Source organism: Mya arenaria, chromosome 4 (genome assembly GCF_026914265.1).
Source record: "Mya arenaria isolate MELC-2E11 chromosome 4, ASM2691426v1".
Lineage (NCBI taxonomy): Eukaryota > Metazoa > Mollusca > Bivalvia > Myida > Myidae > Mya > Mya arenaria.
Genome location: NC_069125.1, coordinates 45,076,652 through 45,095,830, shown reverse-complemented (window position 1 = coordinate 45,095,830; position 19,179 = coordinate 45,076,652). Strand labels below are relative to the sequence as shown.

General features: G+C 32.6%; 1 protein-coding gene across 1 annotated transcript; it reads right to left on the bottom strand.

The window, feature by feature from the left end:
- Nucleotides 1-837: 837 nt before the first annotated feature.
- LOC128231966 (uncharacterized) lies at nucleotides 838-19,018 on the bottom strand. The gene is made up of 12 exons (XM_052945267.1): nucleotides 18,838-19,018; nucleotides 16,219-16,284; nucleotides 13,829-14,048; nucleotides 13,466-13,578; nucleotides 12,559-12,690; nucleotides 11,031-11,222; nucleotides 9,773-9,843; nucleotides 9,119-9,217; nucleotides 7,119-7,192; nucleotides 6,737-6,891; nucleotides 6,208-6,300; nucleotides 838-5,843 (listed from the first exon to the last, which is right to left on the bottom strand). The coding sequence occupies exons 1-12, from the start codon at nucleotides 18,961-18,963 to the stop codon at nucleotides 5,742-5,744; spliced, it is 1,443 nt and encodes a 480-aa protein (XP_052801227.1). The 5' UTR covers nucleotides 18,964-19,018; the 3' UTR covers nucleotides 838-5,741.
- Nucleotides 19,019-19,179: the final 161 nt, after the last annotated feature.

Below are 19,179 nucleotides of genomic sequence, written 5' to 3'. Positions count from 1 at the left end.
TGTTTTAATTATTGTTAAAGATGTGTAGATGTGTCAGCTCAATAACTATAGAAGGCTTGGACCCAGAAACTTCATAATTGGTATGTATGTTAGTCATGCCCAGTAGATGACCCATATTGATTTTGAAATCAGAAGGTCAAAGGTCAAGGTGACCTTGAGGTGAAAAAAAAACGTTTTCTCATAATTTAGTTGCTAAAGATCTAACACAGCCCTCCAAGATGATACCAAAGCTATTTGGTGATAATGATATCAGATAATGCTCAGCGAACACCAATGCTCAACTGATGTTGTTTTTTTGGTCTAAAAAGGGTATACCGGTAACTCAACAATAATTGTTGTATTGACATTTGCAACATATTGACCAAGTTCCATTTGAAACCTTTAATGGCCAAGGTGACTAAGGCATCAAGGTCATACAATACCTCAACTTTCTTTTTCATAAAACAGACAAGCTAAGAACAACTGCAGCCCATTGAAAAAAACCTTGAAACTTTGTCCACACGTAATCTTTCGTCGAGTTTGTACATTTAAATAATATGATTGGTTAATAGTACTTTTTACCCTGGTATGTAATTTTTGGGAAAATATATTGACATCTGAAGTCTGTTACAGTCATATTGTTAAATTATTTTGAGTGTTTTAGTAAAATGGACTTATGTTGTTTACCGGGTAATCAATAAACATTTTGGTTAACATTGACCAAACAAAAGGATTTAACCAACTTTAAACAAATGGCAGCTGACGTATTAAAAAAATACTTTTGAATCTTAATAATGTATATACATTTTTAAAAATGTAGATTCAGCATGAACATAAGACATTTATATAACAAAGAAATAGGTTTGATATTTTATTGTTAATAATTAATTCACATTCTAAGACTAACAATTAGACAACAGGCCTGCTATTGTCAATATGTCGATGATGTACCAGTGATAGAGAATTACATCATTTGTTAAAAAGAAAGAAATTTCTATTTCATGCAACTTATATCATGGAAATGGGAATAATACAAATACTTAGTTCACCATATACCAAGTTAACCATTTAAAAACCTTACCTTTTTTATAACAACCTGAACAACTATGCAATTTCCATATATGGAAAAAGCTCATTTTATGTGCAATTAAAGCAATATTTGGATTCAAATATAGGATTAGATCAAGAAAACATGAGCACACATTGTCCAACATTGGTCAATATCACATGGCGTTAGTTGCACGACATTGTACAATACCACATGGCGTTAGTTGTGCTACATTGAACAATACCTCATGGCGTTAGTTGTGCTACATTGTACATTTATAAGCAGACTGCAAACAAGTGGATAATTTTCAATGTTTTTATGTGACAAAAAAATAAAGAATGGAAGATGTTTTGTGAAGAATACAAGCAAATCTATCTGATTGTAGCCATCTATTATCATTAAAGGGTTTGACTAAGCAACTAGTATATCAAATTCAAACTGTTCACAAAAAACAAATGAATCTAGAATATGCTAAGGTGTGATTGTTTCCCTGCCAACATAAAACATCAAAGCACAAAAGTGCTATTCTTAAAGAATACATATATAAAAAACAAAAATTGACAAAAAGTTAAATTTTACTGTCACAGACATTGGGCCAATTACTCAGAACTTTGATCAAGTCAGTAACGTAGTTTACATCACGGTAATTAACTAGTAAACTAATAACTACATTGTTAACCTAAAACAAAGTTGTTAACTTTAAACATCATTGTTAACTTAGAACAATGTTGTTAATTTAAAACAACGTTCTTGACCTGAAACAACACTGTTAACTTAAAACAACATTGTCAAGGTAAAGAAAGTTCTGAACAATTGACCAAATGATAAACAAGAGGGCTAATATGGCCCTACAATATTTCAGCCTGTACATGTATTACATCGGCAGCCATTCTGATTATTTACCGGTAATATACAATAGTGAATTGGTGGCTGGTCGAAAAATGTTGAATAGAAACCTAAGCATTGCTAAAACAAAATGTAGACAGATATATGCTTTAAATCAATGAAAGCAATTACTTTTTCATAAAAAAATGCCATATACTTTGTACAAAAATTAATGTAAGTTTAATGTTTTTATATACCGTAGATAAGTGTTTCAAACAAAACACAATTTTATCAATATTTCTCCACCATGTACTCAATTCAGTCTGAGATTCATATGATGATAAAAACAGTATATTTACTAGTGTTTAAGCAATCTCCTATGCAGTGATTTCCCTTAAGAAGCAGAAAGATCTTGGTGGAGGTAATATGGGAAATGTTTTAGATGATTGAGGTGATTCAAAATCAGATAATGTCATAAAACTAGTAACCCTAACCCTAAAGTATTCCAAAATTGAATCCCCTCAAAACTTGATTTTGTTTCCCATATAACATTTACAATAGACCTTCTCTGCCACCACATACAATAAACAGCTGGATTTCAGTTATTCACTTTTTCAGGAATTTTATTTGATCATATTGTCATATTGTATTGCTCAAATCTTATTAAAAAATGACAAAATTCCATTCGGCTTCAATTGATTCTGTTCTTAAGAAGTTTAGGAAGATGTTTATGCCAGAGACCTTCAAAATATATTTTGTCAGAAACTGTGTGCCAATCCAATGAGAGCAAACACTATTATGACGTAGCGAGATTTATAATTGAGCATTTTACTTTCGGAAAAGAAAGCAAACAAAAATAAAATAAATTCTGATGAAAATCGGGATAACATTTTGAAATTTCACCAAAATAAACATACATATTACACAAACAGTATTCACTCAAAATTGTCAACAACAACACTGCATGGCAAGGACGAATGCAAAGTCATACATTGTTACAATGGATTTCTAAAGTGGGTATGTTATTTGTTTCACATACTGAAGAACCAGGCAGATATGATATGGTATGTAAATTTACAAAGCAATCTATAACACACTTTCGGTTACATTTTTCTTCAATATGCATAGGGAAGAAGTCCATAAATGAAAATTCAATTGACCTTGGCTAAGAGGCTAAAATCAAAATCTTAAAACACTTGGTTTGAGTATGAGGGATTTAGGCCAAGAGCAGGATTAAGCGACCTAAGAGCCCTGTTGAAATAAAAATTCAACCCATTTATATGCAATTCAAGTATCTTTAATTCAGGCCATAACAAACTTCACAAATGTACATTTGTTTGAAAGCTGGTAATCTTGATAATTCCTGAAATTGATTATCCCTTGACTAAATAGTTTTGTTAATTCTTAATGGTTAGTGTTAGATAACGTTTGAATGGTAAATAAATAAAATTTTGTTAAAAAAATAAAATTTATCTTAAACCATTTCAGTTGGTCAATATGTGGAACAGATGAAAACAGTATCACAGTAGTTGTGGAAGAACATACAGCGCATGGGTGCGCTTGGAAAAAACACCCTTATGTAACCACATAATATACAGCACCTCAATTTCATGGATAGGGATTTATTATGTTGTTTAACTTATTGCCCAATCACCTCGACTATTGGAATAAAATCATATATATATTTTTACACCAAATTGCATAATATGTATAATACACAAATACATGTATTGATAGGAACTTAAAATAATGAAAGATATTAATGTTAATCATACTTAACAACAAACAAATATTGCAATACATCATAAGCTAAGCTAAATGTATATGTTGTTTTACATGAGATATACTGCTATTATTCAAACATTGCTTCATGTGTATGAAAATATTCTATCAAGACTTTCATCATAATTCAAATGATTAATCCAATAGGGAAGGCCTAATACATCAAGCCATGTAAGCAGGAAGAATTATCATGCTAACTGTAGCATTAGAATGTATTTGAGCACCAGTGATGTTTATGTAACATTGATCTAATGTACAATGAAAAAAAGACAAAGAAAGAATTCTTAACAAAGTGCTGCTTAACAGAGGCATTTTTGAACTTTCATTAAAATCAAAACAACGAAAAATAAATAAAAAATTTGAAGAAAAAAAGGATACTCAAATTAGACAGAGAATTACTGGTAAACAGAGCCAATCAAGTGGCTGGATGGTATGACATGTCCATATTAATTTGCATGGGAGGTGTGAGGATTGGATTACGACTACTAATCTCTAAACACATTCAAACATACAAACATTGTAAATATCTATTTACATATCACAGCACAACAGAGTACTTCAATAAAACGGAACTGATAATGAGTCACTTAATATCAGATCTGTAATGGACGCCTCACACAAGGTATTCAAAAACAATTACAATAACTCTAAAACAACATAGTTTTGTATGAATGTTACATATAATCTTTTATACATTTCAATTATCACCCTGTCTCAAAATTCATTGAATTATATTTTCCTTAATAGCTTAATTAGGCCACAATTAAAACATACTTTGTTGGACCTTACCAGACCTACTCACAAAAATACAGAAGACTGAAAAGTATTTTTAGCCCCGAAAGTATTTTAGCCCCTCCAGTGGTCATCTTTTTTGTTCTTGTTTCTTTTATACAGCAAAAAGGGGTTATAAAGTAAAAAACAAAACAGAAATGTACCTACCTACCTACAGGTCGGCTAGTCTTACAAAGCATTTTTTTAATTGTGGCCTTATAAAAATGATATTAACATCTAAATGACAAGGCTGGTCATGCTTATCAAAGGTATGTCTTCTGTCATGCTTTGTCCACAATATAATAATGGCAGGGTTGTCACAAGGCACAGACATCACATGATATGCACATGTTAAACCAGGGTTCGAATTTAGCACTCGCACACTCGCAAAATTGAAAGATGCGAGTTGAATTTAAAGACAATCGCAAAAATTTGCGAGTTCAAAATTTGCAGAATATATGCAATCCTTGAAATAGATATCAACATAATCGGTGATCATTTCCTGCACAGTAGATATAAAACTAATTTTAGAAATGCCTACTTTCATTTTCCGATAATCACACAGAAATTGATGACGTAGATTAACGTTATGCGCACAGGCAGGTACTTGTTATTATGTGGCAGGTACTCGTTACTATGTATTTTTGTAGACTGGTCTCTCGTTTCCATTTTTTAACGGCAGTATTTAGTGATTATCGTATCGAGACACAGTCTGTATAATGATGACAAGCAAAAAGATAAGCTTTTTAAGCGTGTTGATTTTAAAATCGCCGATGGCAGATGGCAATAATCAATCAGTTAAAAAAAAAATGAAATCAAAAAGAAATAATCCGACCGTTAAAACTGTTTCGATGTGGAAGAGAGCGTTGAACATCAAATTGACCCTCAACACAGATGACGAAAGGAACGTTTTCAAAATATTTTGCACAGACCAAAACTGGCCTGATCAGACTTCCTCAGTACGTACAGTCAGCGTTACATATATGATGATATCGTTTAATGTACAATAACATGATAATTCATTAAAAAAAATACACTATACCAAACAATATATTTTTCCTAGCACAAAGGTTTGCTTTAAAAAAATGCAAGCGAGTGTCTGGTTTTGCGAGTTGAAAATTTAAGCACTCGCAAAAATTTGCGAGTATCAAAAAAAGTTAAATTCGAACCCTGAAAACATGACATGCACATATCATGGCACTAATGTTACACATCAGGAAAGACAGATGTCGTATGAAAGACGTGTCACATGGCCCTGCACTTGTCAGTTTCGTGAGATGGCAACGTTTTCACCAAATAAGCTTGTATTATGGCATTGTTTCTACATGACAAGAAGTCACATGGCCCCGCTCCTGCTATACTGATGGTTGACTTCTACTCCGCCCCAGGACAGTAGTTGTTTGTCCGGATTCTCCTCCCAGTTAACATCCCTGTGCAGCTGAATGCAGAAAACATGATACTGTGACACAGTCTTTCCAACAAATAGTCTACTCTTGGGCGTAAGACAATTGTCAAATTTACTGGGGCTTTGTCTCAGGATCACTAACAGGGTGAAGCCCTGTTAATATCTACGGTATTATGTCCAGACTTAATAAAAAGTTGTTCATAAATGCATTTTGAGAATGTTTGTGTTTCAAAACAAATGCGTTCATGTTTCTTTGCAAACAAGACCTGCAATCATTTATCAATTATTCTAAACTGCTGTTAGTATCACTAATAATTGCACTATTTAGAAGTCAAACAATGTACATTTGAAATAACAGTACACTCCAACCATGATGACACCCCCCCCCCACACTGACCTTGCGTGAGCGTTGTTTCTCCACCTCCTTGCGTTCCCACTGCTTCTGTTTCTGTTGCAGTTGTAGGCTCTCCACACGACCACAGCCCCACATCTGAAATACAGTAAGGTTCGATAATCACCTACATGCTCATATAATCTACCCAGTATCATCACATATGAAACATAACAGGGGGTTGAAAACGGGATATTAAATGTTCATAAACAATACAAACAAGTGTCAATGTTAGTGCCAAGGTTTTAATTGACACTGGTAAATTCTGCCAATTTGGAATTATCGCTTATGCTTTTCGGTTGCTATTTTTTCAATAGAAATTGGGGAAATTTTAACAATTATTAAAGATAACAGTTATAGATCTGACTATGTTCCTATGGAGACATTTTAACATCTTAATCTTGTTTCTTTTGAATATCATACACCATTTTTAAGCTTTAACTAAGGTTCACGTTCTTTCATAACACACTTTGAGCCATAACTTGACAATAAATCAACATATTTTCATCCAAAAACATACAAGCTAATAACTTACTTCCACATGATGGAGCTGACATTGAACTCCATAATGTTTTGCCATATCAAAGTCCAGTGGTATTGACAAGACTTCCAATCTCCCTGATTGTCCAAAATGAATCCCCTTTGGAATATTACGATCAGTTATGCTCCACTGAACTAATGGTCCTCCAGCTGAAAAAAACAAATATGTTTGCAAATATGGAATAAGATTACGTTGAAGGCTTCCTGTAATAAAATTATTAAGTATCATTTTTATTTACATTTCAGTAAATTCAGAAATCCCCACTATTTCACTAACAGTTAATCTAAAAGGAGGAATTAAATCTAACATTATGATATTACATATTTTTAAGACATTTTCTGGGTTTTTTCAAAGCTGTAGTTGTTGAAATACTTACATTGCACTACTCTATATACTGGAGTTATTTGAATAAGGCGAGTGTCTTCTCTTCCAAACTTAGATGTTCCCTCCCTGCAAGAGACATAACACTTGTCAATAAACATGCTTCTATGGTCCACATGTCATATCAGATTTCAGTCTTTGCATTATTTTTTATAGCACTATACCATTTTGACTTTTTGCCTTGAATATTAAACCACTAACCCAAACCAACGTTCTTTTTGATAGAGAAATATTTAAATTATTTGAACTAAAGTAATTACAATACAATTTGAACAAATAAGTGGCATGGTGTGGCTAAAAGTGTACTAACAAGTTATTAGTACTATACACTTTATTTTTGAGTGACTTCCCTTGTTACAAGTCAAATTGTAAACAAACACACATTTCATTATAAACAAACACCCATTTCATTATAAACAAACACCCATTTCATTATAAACAAACACCCATTTCATTACAAGTACAAGCTGCCTTAACTTGAAGCACAGTTTGATTTTAATCAGGCAGTTTTGACACATGAAATGTTTTCATTTCCAATTACAAATATGCAACAAAATATGTTGCAAAATGAAAGAATAAGCAAGAAACCAAAAGCATACACGCCATATTTCCAGAGAACATCCGAGCGTATTTTGACATTTTTTTTTTTAATTCCAGGGGATTTTGACACAGGACTTGGGAATTATCATCAATTAACATCGCTTTCAAGCAAGCATCATTTTACCTTATTCTACATATTTGATACTTATAAAAGCATTTTAAAATATTTCTATATAAATCACATATACTTTTAAGAGGCACTGCATATACAAATATGATGCACTTGCTGAACTTAATATTTCATAGAAAAATACATTTAATAGACATTTTAATGAGCTTACCTTCCTTTAAGGTCAATTAAAAAAACTGCTTACTATCAGAAAAGTGTTCATTTCTACCATTTCCAAAATAGTCAGATATACTTGTCTTTGATCCTTTTAATAAGAAATAAATTTATCACTTTTTTGATTAACATGTTGGCATTGATAAAAAAATCATTGTAATTAGCAAAGTCATTTTTTCCATAAAGTGTTGTTTGTTTACTTTCAGTTTCACTTTGGGTTTTTTCCCCTTCAATGTTTGTACCTAAATATATCTATAGGTAAAGCATGAAAAAGCAAATACCTTGTCTATAAGTGATTTAATCCGTACCAAATCATTTACTGTCACCTTTATAGTATCTTTATTAATTATCTGGTTTTAAACTGACGTAAGCCTGAAGAACTGTTATTCTGTTATATGATCTCTTATTTAATATTATTGACTTATTCTAGTTATTGTGCAAATGTCAAAAGTATTGATATGTTTCTCTTAAAAAATGGCCACATTGTTAATATAATGTTTTTATAGTTTTATAATGATGTCATAATGTGTAACAACTTGATCCTTGATTAGGGTGTTATTGTTATTTTTATAGTTCAACTGATGAAAGCAACCTTTCATCTGATCAGTCTTCTTGACACTTGTTCTTACCAATATCGAAAAGGCACAATCAAAACAACCAATGTGCCTTGCTAGTTTCTACACTCTAGTAATCGATAATCCAATTAAGCTTCAGAGTAGATAGAGCATTACCATAAACACCCTGATAAAATGTTAATCAACCCTTTAATGAAGTTTGCGTAAATGAAGAACGTTGCTCTTTTTTTAAAGTCATGGGGATATTTGTCCCTGCTTGGAGACCAGGGGATGGATAAAAGTTCTTTGGAATTTTTCCCCGGACAGGGTATATGTCATGCATGCAAAACAATATTTGACCCATAAATTTTTTTGAGCTGTTGACTGCTTTTGAAATACTTGTCAATATACCGGTAGATGTGTAAAACTACGTGTAGACCGGTGATTTATATTGGAACTTATGTACGGTAATAATACAACTTATAACCTCTTAAATGCACACTCATACAATTAAAATGTAGAAACATGCAACATGCCACAGTGTAAACACACTCATACCTCCAGGGAACATCCTCTGCTATACAGTATATATTTCTCCCCTCAAACGATACCAGGGTTATTGTGGGATCATTGTACGAGGTCACATGATGACTAAATCTGAAATGTTGCAACACAAAAATAATACATGTATTTGAAAGTGGAAAAGGATTTTATTTGTACAAAACAAAAATGAAAACTCTCCAAAAGGAAACCACAATAAAGTGTTTTTTTCTAAATGTTATTGAAGTACTTAATACTAAGTCTTAAGTCTAAGTCTTGCTATAATGTCACTGAAGTTGCATGCTTTGTATTGTTAATAACTCAGGCTTTTGTCTAGGCATTTTGAGATCAAACACATAATAGAGAAGTTACAAAAAGCTTTAGAAGACTTATCACAAAAATCCTTGAATTGGGAGTGAAAATTCTTTAAGTTACTTGTCAACATTGGTAAATCTGCATTATTTAAAGTATATCTGACCCATTAGATAAGTATATCTGACCCATTAGATAATGTATAAAAGGCCTGTTCCATACAGATGCACTTACACAGTTATTCTTAGTAAATGTGAGTTGCTTATCTATTGCTGCATCTTTAACATTTCTAAGGATCAGGTACTAAAATCATTATAGGATATAATATATATATATAGGATAATTACAATATTATGTTACCTGTTCATTGAAAGCCCATGTTCATCACTGTCATAAAGATTCACCCAGCTCTGACAACGACTAAGTCGAGCCTAAAAAAGCCATAAAATATTACAAAAGCTTTATAATCAATTTCAACAGCCATAATGTAAAATTGTACAATGGGATGTGAAATAAATTCATGTTCTGTATAAATCAGTTACCAATGTGACTACAGCAGAAAATATTTCAACAGTCGGTATACACTCATTTAAGTACGCATAATCAGACCTTAATATAGGCAAATTGTTGACATGCATTGTGGATTTTATATATATGTAGCAGAGCTTGTTAAATTCATTTTTGTTGCCAAGCACTTTTGTAAGATTTCTGGCTTGTTTGTCCAGATGTCTTTTCTGATACCGTAACTGCATGTGATATATGAATTTAATAAATGATTAAGGAAATTTGATATCAGTCATTTCCAATAAAGGGCAGACAAACTCAAAGTTTGTCGACAAAAAACACTGATATGAAATTTTCTACAAAATATGATTAACGTAAAAACATAATACATAACTATATGGGTTAGTGCCACTGGGGCCCAAGCAATATTAGGCTTAATAGAAGTTTGGTACCTGAAGCACTGGAGCCATTTTCAATCAAGATCTAAGGCTATCTTAGACAGTTCTTGTCATACATCCATATTAACTTGGAGCCATAATTTTGTTTATTTGCAACAAATTTCTGTTAATTGATCTTTAGCCAATATTTAAAATGAAAACAAAGTTTAGGAAATAATACAATCAACTCATCGATATCTATGATGTTTATATAGATTTAATCATTTAAGATACCGGTACTGCATTCTTACTCCCAAATATGATTTACCACAATTAATATTGTTTAAATATTCCAAAAAGGATGAATAAATGTCAAAAACAATGGTTCTTGTGAATGATACCTAGTTTAATTTGAAAGAGATGAGCATAAAACACAGTATTTCCACCTCATGAGACTATAGTAGAGCACAATAAATCTTTTAGCATTCACCAATCATTTAATATTTTTGCGCTTTCTGCTATTAAATACACGGTTACAATCTTGTTATCAGTAAATAATATTTTCCATAAATGCATAATTTAGTAAGTAGTTAAAGGTTAATCAGTCGAAATTGATGTTTGTTATACATGTGTATGTATTGATTTTGAATAAGAGTGGCACTTTAAATTATGTCTAAGATCCTTTAATGAAAGAAACTCTGGCATTCACCAACAAAAATAACTTAAAAAAATCTAACCAGTTTCATTAGAAATTGAAAAGATGTGAGTAGTGGGTTCTTGGTGCCAGCCTGAGCAGCCGGGTCCGTGTCCTTCTCCTCTGTGTGTGTGAACATGTGGGGCAGAGAGCCAGTCAACATCCATACCATACCCATCGTCATACAGTGTTGACCCTCTGTAAACCGTTCCAACATTGGCACTCGCGAGACCTCCTGGTTTCCAAAAAGAAAAACATTGATTCATTAAATCTAGTTTATTTGGAAATATGGCTTTGTGGGTAAATGTATGGCAGGGAGGTAGACAACATCCATACTATTTCAAGCGTCCAACATTGATGAGCTCTGTAAACTGGTCCAGCACAAAAACTCCGGAAACCTATTGGTAGTCCAGTAGTTCAACACTCATATTTGTTTTAGTTTATCCAGTATTTGACAATTTTGCTTTGTGTTTCTACGGCAGGGAGGCAGACAACACTGTTCAACATTGTAAAGTTGGGCTTCCACTCCGTAAACTTTTAAGCATTCACAATCTTGCAACCTCAAATGTGAGAAAAGTTATACCACAGGATTTTTAAGTTGGTTGTTTTTCAAAAACAAAATCAAAATACTCCCCCAATGCTTGTCTAATTCTGTTCCATGACATTAGACATTGGTAAACATGGAGTGTATTGTGGGTGTTTTGTCTATGAGATGAATATTTTACCCAATGCTCATGAAAATGGGTTTTAAAGATATGGACCAGACACAAAATCTTTGGCTTGAAACATTGACCTTGGACTGTGACTTTGACCTTGAACTGGCGCGCCTGTAACATGGTCTTGATGTGGTGAACATTTGACCAGAGTTTCATTCAAATCCTTCAAGGGGTTAAGGAGATACAGAACGAAGATGAAATGGTGCCAAATGAACAGACATCTAGGTTTGGAAAAATTAAGTTTTGTATACAGGGATTCATTAATATAGTTATAAAATATGTCAGTGCAATTTATTAGAACTTAGCCTTAAAGGGATAAAGCTTGACACAGTGCCGTTTTTTTGCTAAGAATGTGGAGTAAATCTATTTCAAAATCTAGAGACCATGTTATAGTATGTCAATTGAAATACATTTAAAAACCGTTAATCGAAAGTCATCAGGACCCAAATTAAAACTTCGGGTCATAAAGATAGTTCATTTGAACCATTATAAGAAAATTCTTTGAAAATGACAGCGGTCTAGATCTTTATCTGACATCGATGTTTGTTACATACGTCTGCTCAATGTCATTCTTAACAAGCGCTTAATGTGCTTCATTATCAACTCAAACCGATGCCAGTGTGCTATCATGTGAAAACTATGAGGTGTGAACCACTGAATCAGGACTGTAATTTTAACTTCGAAATAGCTATAATTTAGAAATCTGAGCATTGATGGAAATTTTGTTCAAGCAAAGAAAAAATAAAATCAAGACCAAACTATTTGAAATATTGATAATTTCAGATAATAGGTGTTTGGATTAACACTGTTTAAATGTAATCTTTTAATTATTTTTTCAACGATCAAAACAATTACCAGTTCTTCAGGCATCTTTGATCCAGTTAGGATAGTGTATACCCAGTTGTGGACGCCAGCAACCATATGAGGGCAGTTGGATTCCATCCACCGCTCCATCTCTGAAAACTTGATCTCTGACTTCATCCCAAACTGAAACAAGCAATAGGTCAATCAGTAAAAGTGTACTATACATGTTTTCTATGAAATGCTTTTGAATTAATCATGATGTTAAAAGCCTGTTGAACAATTTGACTAATTTGGGAAAATATGTAATAATTTTATGTATTATTAATATGTCAAGATGATAAATACAACAGAAACAGAGATGTTTGTCAAACATCATGCCCCCTGTAGCCAATTTGTTTTAAGAAGAAATGCTTAGTTATTGTGCAGACAGAGTATTCCCAAGACTGTTTACCTTTCACCTACTGACCTACTAGTCAAGGGCAACCCACCACTTATGTTTCACAGCCCTATATCAAGTTTGTATGCAGACAAAGTTTTGTAAGATTGCTGTTTGTGATATAAACCCTTGGATCTACTGATGTCGAAAACAATAGGTTATGTACGGGTCGAGGACGACCTACCACTGAAGTTTCATGGCCCCATGTCAATCTATTCTTCAGTTATTGTGCTGAAAAAGTTTTCATAATAAAGACTGACGCAATGATCCATAACGCATACAAGGACATATAATGGTCATGAGCAACCTTCCACCGAAGATAACTAATCCAGTGTTATTGTGTGGATAAGACACAACAAACAGATAGACAGACCAACAGACTGAATGACCAACCTACAACCTGGTAACCAATACCCCCTTTTTCCAAAGGGATCAAAAAAACTTCATACATCATTTCAAAAATACTCTTCATGTCATTATACTACACAGATGTCTTTTAACATTTAACAGGATTAAACCTACCATGCTCTCAAGAACGGCATTGAACACCTGTTCATCCTTTTCATTCTTTGCATATGGAACCATTGATGAAGACAATGTCAATGCATAGGCTATGTGTATCATGCGCAAGGCACCTGCAAATAAAATAATACATCATTCAAGGCAGTCAACAAAATTAAACTTTCTGATGAACAAGCAAGATTATACCAAGTTCTGCTATGTAAAATTACCAGATTTTGAACACGGATATATTTAACCAATGTAAAGGAACAATACAGATGTGAGATACTTAAATTATTCATATGTTTTACATAAATTTAGAATAGAACTTCAGATAAATCAAAGTCAACATTATATACTTAATAGTTTGTGATCACCACACACCTTCCTTGTCCAGCTGTTCCTTTCCCTGCGAGAAGAGTTTGAAGTAGTATTTGTGTTGATCTGTCTCATTAAAAAGCTTGAGCACTTCCTTTCCTGCCTTGACAAACTGTTCACAGGTGATTCTGCCGCGCACTTTGTCCCCATGGTGATGGTGGCCATTTGTGACCATCTGCTCATACAGCAGCTTACCAAATAGTTGCAGGGGCCCATGGAACACATTCTGTAAAAGTATTTGTTATGGGATAGTTACATGAAAAATGTGATCTTGTTGTTTTTAGAGAGATTTGCATTCCTGCTATAACTAAAGAAAACAGTGTACTTGTGTTATACTGCATATAAGCAAATATACATATACAGACATCGCAAAACCATCGGTCCGACGGTAAAATCTGACTCGGTCCGACTAAATTTGTGATGGGGTCAGCCCGTCTGACTGACAGTTTTCATGGCCAGATGTAAAAAATAATGAAGATTTAACCTTTATCAATTTTCAAACACTGCTTAAAGGGACTGTACACCAGATTGGCACCAAAAAAAGTTTTTTTTTTCTGTAACGAATCTCAGGACAATTATCTAATAGAATGTGTTACGCTTTGATAACCATAATTGTAACAAAAAGTACTAAAATGTAAACAAAAAATTGTGTTGGAGAATGGGTTCGAACCTGTGTCGCCAAAATTGCAGTCCAGCGTCGTATCCATTGAGCTACGACAGCTTACTCTAATTGGGTGACATAATTAAGCTATACACCTACCTTGGTAATATCATGTGATAACACCGACTAGCCAATCACGCATAAGGAATGAATTCTACCTGGTAGACATACCCAGTAATCTTTTTTAATAGAAAAATAGGAAATAACTGCTAAACTTAAATAAATTGTAAACTATGTGGTACTTCAGTTAGTAAGTTTCAATGCATTGTACACATCCATGCCAAGTTTATGTCAGTGTGAACTGTTATTAGTGTTCAAGTTTAACTGGTTAATATCTTAATGCATTTTTATTTCTTGTAATTTAAAATGTAAAATAAGCAACAAAGGCTTTGAAAAAGTTTTCAAACAAAAATTGTCGGACCTGCAAATTTTCTTTCGGACCGACAAAATATCATAATAATAGTTGTCGGTCCAAATGACCGATACTTTTTCTGAACTTTCATGATGTCTGCATATATATAGTTTTCACTGCTAGATCTATGATCCTAATCGACACACACTTAGTGACACACAAAATATATTTGTAGATTAACATGTATGTCATAGGCAATAATCTGTGTCAATTGATTTAGTTCTTTACCAATAAGGTATCTGGATAAATCAAATAAGAGGACCTCATTTTTTGTATCAGTGATGGTCGATTACAGCTAACTTATAAGCACAGCTACAGATAAGAGTCATTATTGGCATAAAAACGCTTTAAAATGTATAAATAACAAACTGTTTGTATCGGTACAAATTAAATTTTTAGAAGTGTGTGCCATTGCTAAGGGAAATTTATGACTATTTCAGGAAGAACTGTTTTGAACGAATTGGCTGTTGTAGAATCACTTCAACACATTGATTTTCTTTATGAGAGTTGTGTTTTACAATGCAAAGGGAAGTTAGCGTTGTTTTAATTTGGTTATGTTTGAGATCAAGTCTATCATTTATGTAAAATACATGCGCGTTTACACTCCAATGTGCCAGTAGACTTTAAGAATGACCATTACACTTTATTGAATGAAACTTAGGTGTAAAATACACTTTAAGTAATATGCTATCTAAAGAATTCTTGTACTCAAAAAGGGCCACTGATCCTCCTAATTTCTTGTATCAACATGAATATTTCTCCATAATGAAATAATAAATACTGTAAAGAGAAGAAACTATGCTTGTGACCATTATCAATCATGGAAATTGGGACTTTTGTATGAACAAGCCAAAATTCTTATATTATTACATGGCATCAAATTTTTGACAAGGTCCTGCATTTAAAATCCAGAATTTTAGCAAGTCCCTAAAGCATTTTGTACGGCTTGCGGGCTTGAGGTAATTTCGACCACTGCATTATTGGTAATGACTCTGAATTGCTTTCATTTCACAGACTGTAAGTTACTATTTTTTCGCCAATTTTTATGTTTTATAATAAGAGAAAATCAAGCTGATGCCAATGCTTGTCGGTTTTTGTTTTTGCAGTTGAAGACAAATTACTCAACAATTATCAAAGCCAGATTTATGGGCCTTGCTTCTTATGTGTATCTTATCTCTGACAACACATGCAATAAGTGTTTATATTTATGGCTAAGGTTAATTGTAGTCGGAGCCCAAGTAAAAACCACACCAAGACCATCACAATACCTCTAGTTATTCTCTTTAAAAACTAAACAAGGTAATAAAAGCAACTACTGTTTACCTCAAACGTTGTCCTTGTGATCTCCCCAGGATGACCATTGTCGTCTTCTGCAGTCAGTTCAAGCTTCTGTGTAAAAAAAAGAGTAAAATATTAAAAGAAGTGCAGTCATAATGAAACTTTCAAACTTTCATTTGTCACACCCCTAGTGAGAATGAATACATTTGCTGAAAGGACAGCGAGTCAGTGTGTGTATACCACATGATAAATTGCATCATAAATGCTACGTTGGAAGGCAATATTTTGATTTGAAAAAAGACTTTAAACAAAATAACTTCAAAATTTCTTCACCATTTTAAATGAAACAGAGTGCAGTCTAAAACACTTCGACATTTTTTTCACAATACGTCAAAGTTCGGTAATAAAGCAAATGCGGGGCTCTTTAAGCGGCATAGACTGCCCTTTGTTTTATTTAAAATGGTGTTGTAAAAGAAAAGTTATCTTTGATTTAAGTCATCATTTTAAGCAAAATGTTGCCTTCTTACGTAGCATATACGACGTCATTTATCACATGGTATACACACACACTGAGAGTTGATGAAATGGAGAGATACTTGAGAGAAGATCAGGAATCAAAACCCAAGCTCTTTCCAAATAAACTCCTTGGGTAAAGCACAAATACTCTGGAGACAATATACCACAATAGAACATTTTAAGATCTTATGATCAAGGATAACCAATGTATAGTAGGAAAAACAATGGAGTCTTAAGAAGATCCTGGTATCACTTAGATCCCTTCATTTTTAAGGGACATATATGATTATGTATACACATGTCTGCAATTTTGAAGAACATTTCAATGTGATATGTTGTAACATGATAATAAATTCATCAAATATTCACACATAAAAGAAAATAACAAGTATCTAATCATATAGTCACAATATAGCAGTTGGCAGGTCAAAATATTGGAATAGACAATTGGAAAAAAATAAAGATAAATAAATAATAATCATAGGTTCCATTTTGCAGACAAAAGCATCTTACAGTCTTATATATTTTGTATACTGCCACATAATAGTACTTAATAGCTGGAGTGAACAGATTTAATGCACTTAACATTACTTATCACTCACTTCCAAATAAAATGAAGAACTGTGACTTTTTTAAAGAAATAATTTTATTGACTGCCTTTTTAATAGGGAAAATAAGGGTGTTTTTCTGACTGGATATTGGCCTGAAACACAAAGAAAGATATCATCCGAATGTCAAAAAATTTGAAGAGGAATTTACAAGAGTAAATTTAAGACAAAGGGAAATTTGGTTAGTGCCAGAAAAAATAATTAATTTGGGGGGAAATGGCAGCAAGGGGAAACAGCCGAAATTCAGCAGTAAAATTAAACAAAAAGAAAATGACATTTGAAATAACATGTTTCTCCATATATATAGAATAAGATATATATATATATATATATATATATATATATATATATATATATATATATATATATATATATATATATATATATATGGAAAATTGTAAAACACTAGAATACCATGTTTTATAAAAGATAACAGTAAATTTAAAGATGCACTCTTACTCCCAGATAAGATTTACCACAGTTAATAATAATATTGTTTTAATATTCAAAAAAGGATGAATAAATGTCGAAAACGATGGTTCTTATGAAGCATACCGATTTTTACTTAAAAGAAATGAGCATAAAACACGGTATTTTTACCTTATGAAACTGTATTAGACCACAGTAAATATTTTAGCGTTTACCATTCATTTAATATTTTTTGTGCTTTCTTCTATTAAATACACGGTAACAATCTAGTTATCAGTAATTAATGTTTTCCATAAAAGCATTATTTAGTAAGTAGTCAAAGGTTTTTCAGTCAAAAGTGATGTTTGTTATACTGCACATGTGTACGTATTGATTTTGAATAAGAGTGTCACTTTAATTCAAACAATGAAGATTATAACTTGTAAATAAATCAGAAGGTAAAAGACATTTATGTACAAAAAAGAATCCATGTCAATTATGAAATCAGCTATCAAATGTAAGTTTCTTAAACAATTAGAAAAGTCATTTGAATTGCGATTCAGACATAAACATGTAATGATAATCGTTCAGTGTATGGATATTATATGATTATAATGTTATACTTGTAGTAAATTAGAATAATGGCTTTTGTTAAACACTAAAAACACTTCAAACAGTATAAAAATTTAAATGTTTTAAGTATTTACAATATTTACGGGAAATATTGTGTAAATTTTATTGGTTTATACTTAAAAGCAGTGCATTTAAACATGGAAATAATCAAAGGAGACATTAACGGAATATTAAGACAGGATGCTTTTCTGAAGCCGTATCATGTCTTGTGTGGTGAATAAATGTACATCCTTCTTCACCACTACGTGGTCTCGCCAGATTCACCATCACTGTGATTACAGACCAAACTCGATGTCATAATCATACAGTCTTTACAGGTCATCCGAAAAGCGTTATCTCTTTTTTCCAAAGAATATGCCCCATTATGCAGCATGATACACTGATTTTATATCATGATGCGTTATAGAGAATCACACCCATTCCTTTTTAAGTACAATTATTGTAACCATTATTACTAGGAACGTTTTGCTGGATAGCTTTTAATAACGTCACCGTTTACCTGAAACAGTCTTTCTAGCGCTGGAACATGGGCTGATGTGATTTGTTTTGCACTGGACCTTCGTCGAACGGAAAAATCTGGCTTTTCCACACTTTCATTTGGATGATGTGAATGACTGTTCCCCATTCTACACTTGTAAGCCAACAATGTCAGCTGACTCGTGTTGACAGTCGACCGGAAGTTCCTGTCTGTTTAGTTCTCATCATGTAGGCGATTGTTTTTTTTAAGTATTAATCCGCCTTACAAAATGATAGTATATCATGTTAATCTTATTTAAAACCAGTTTAAAGTGTCAGTTAAAGATATTATTTGTTAATGGGAAATAAATTTATTCAAGTTATC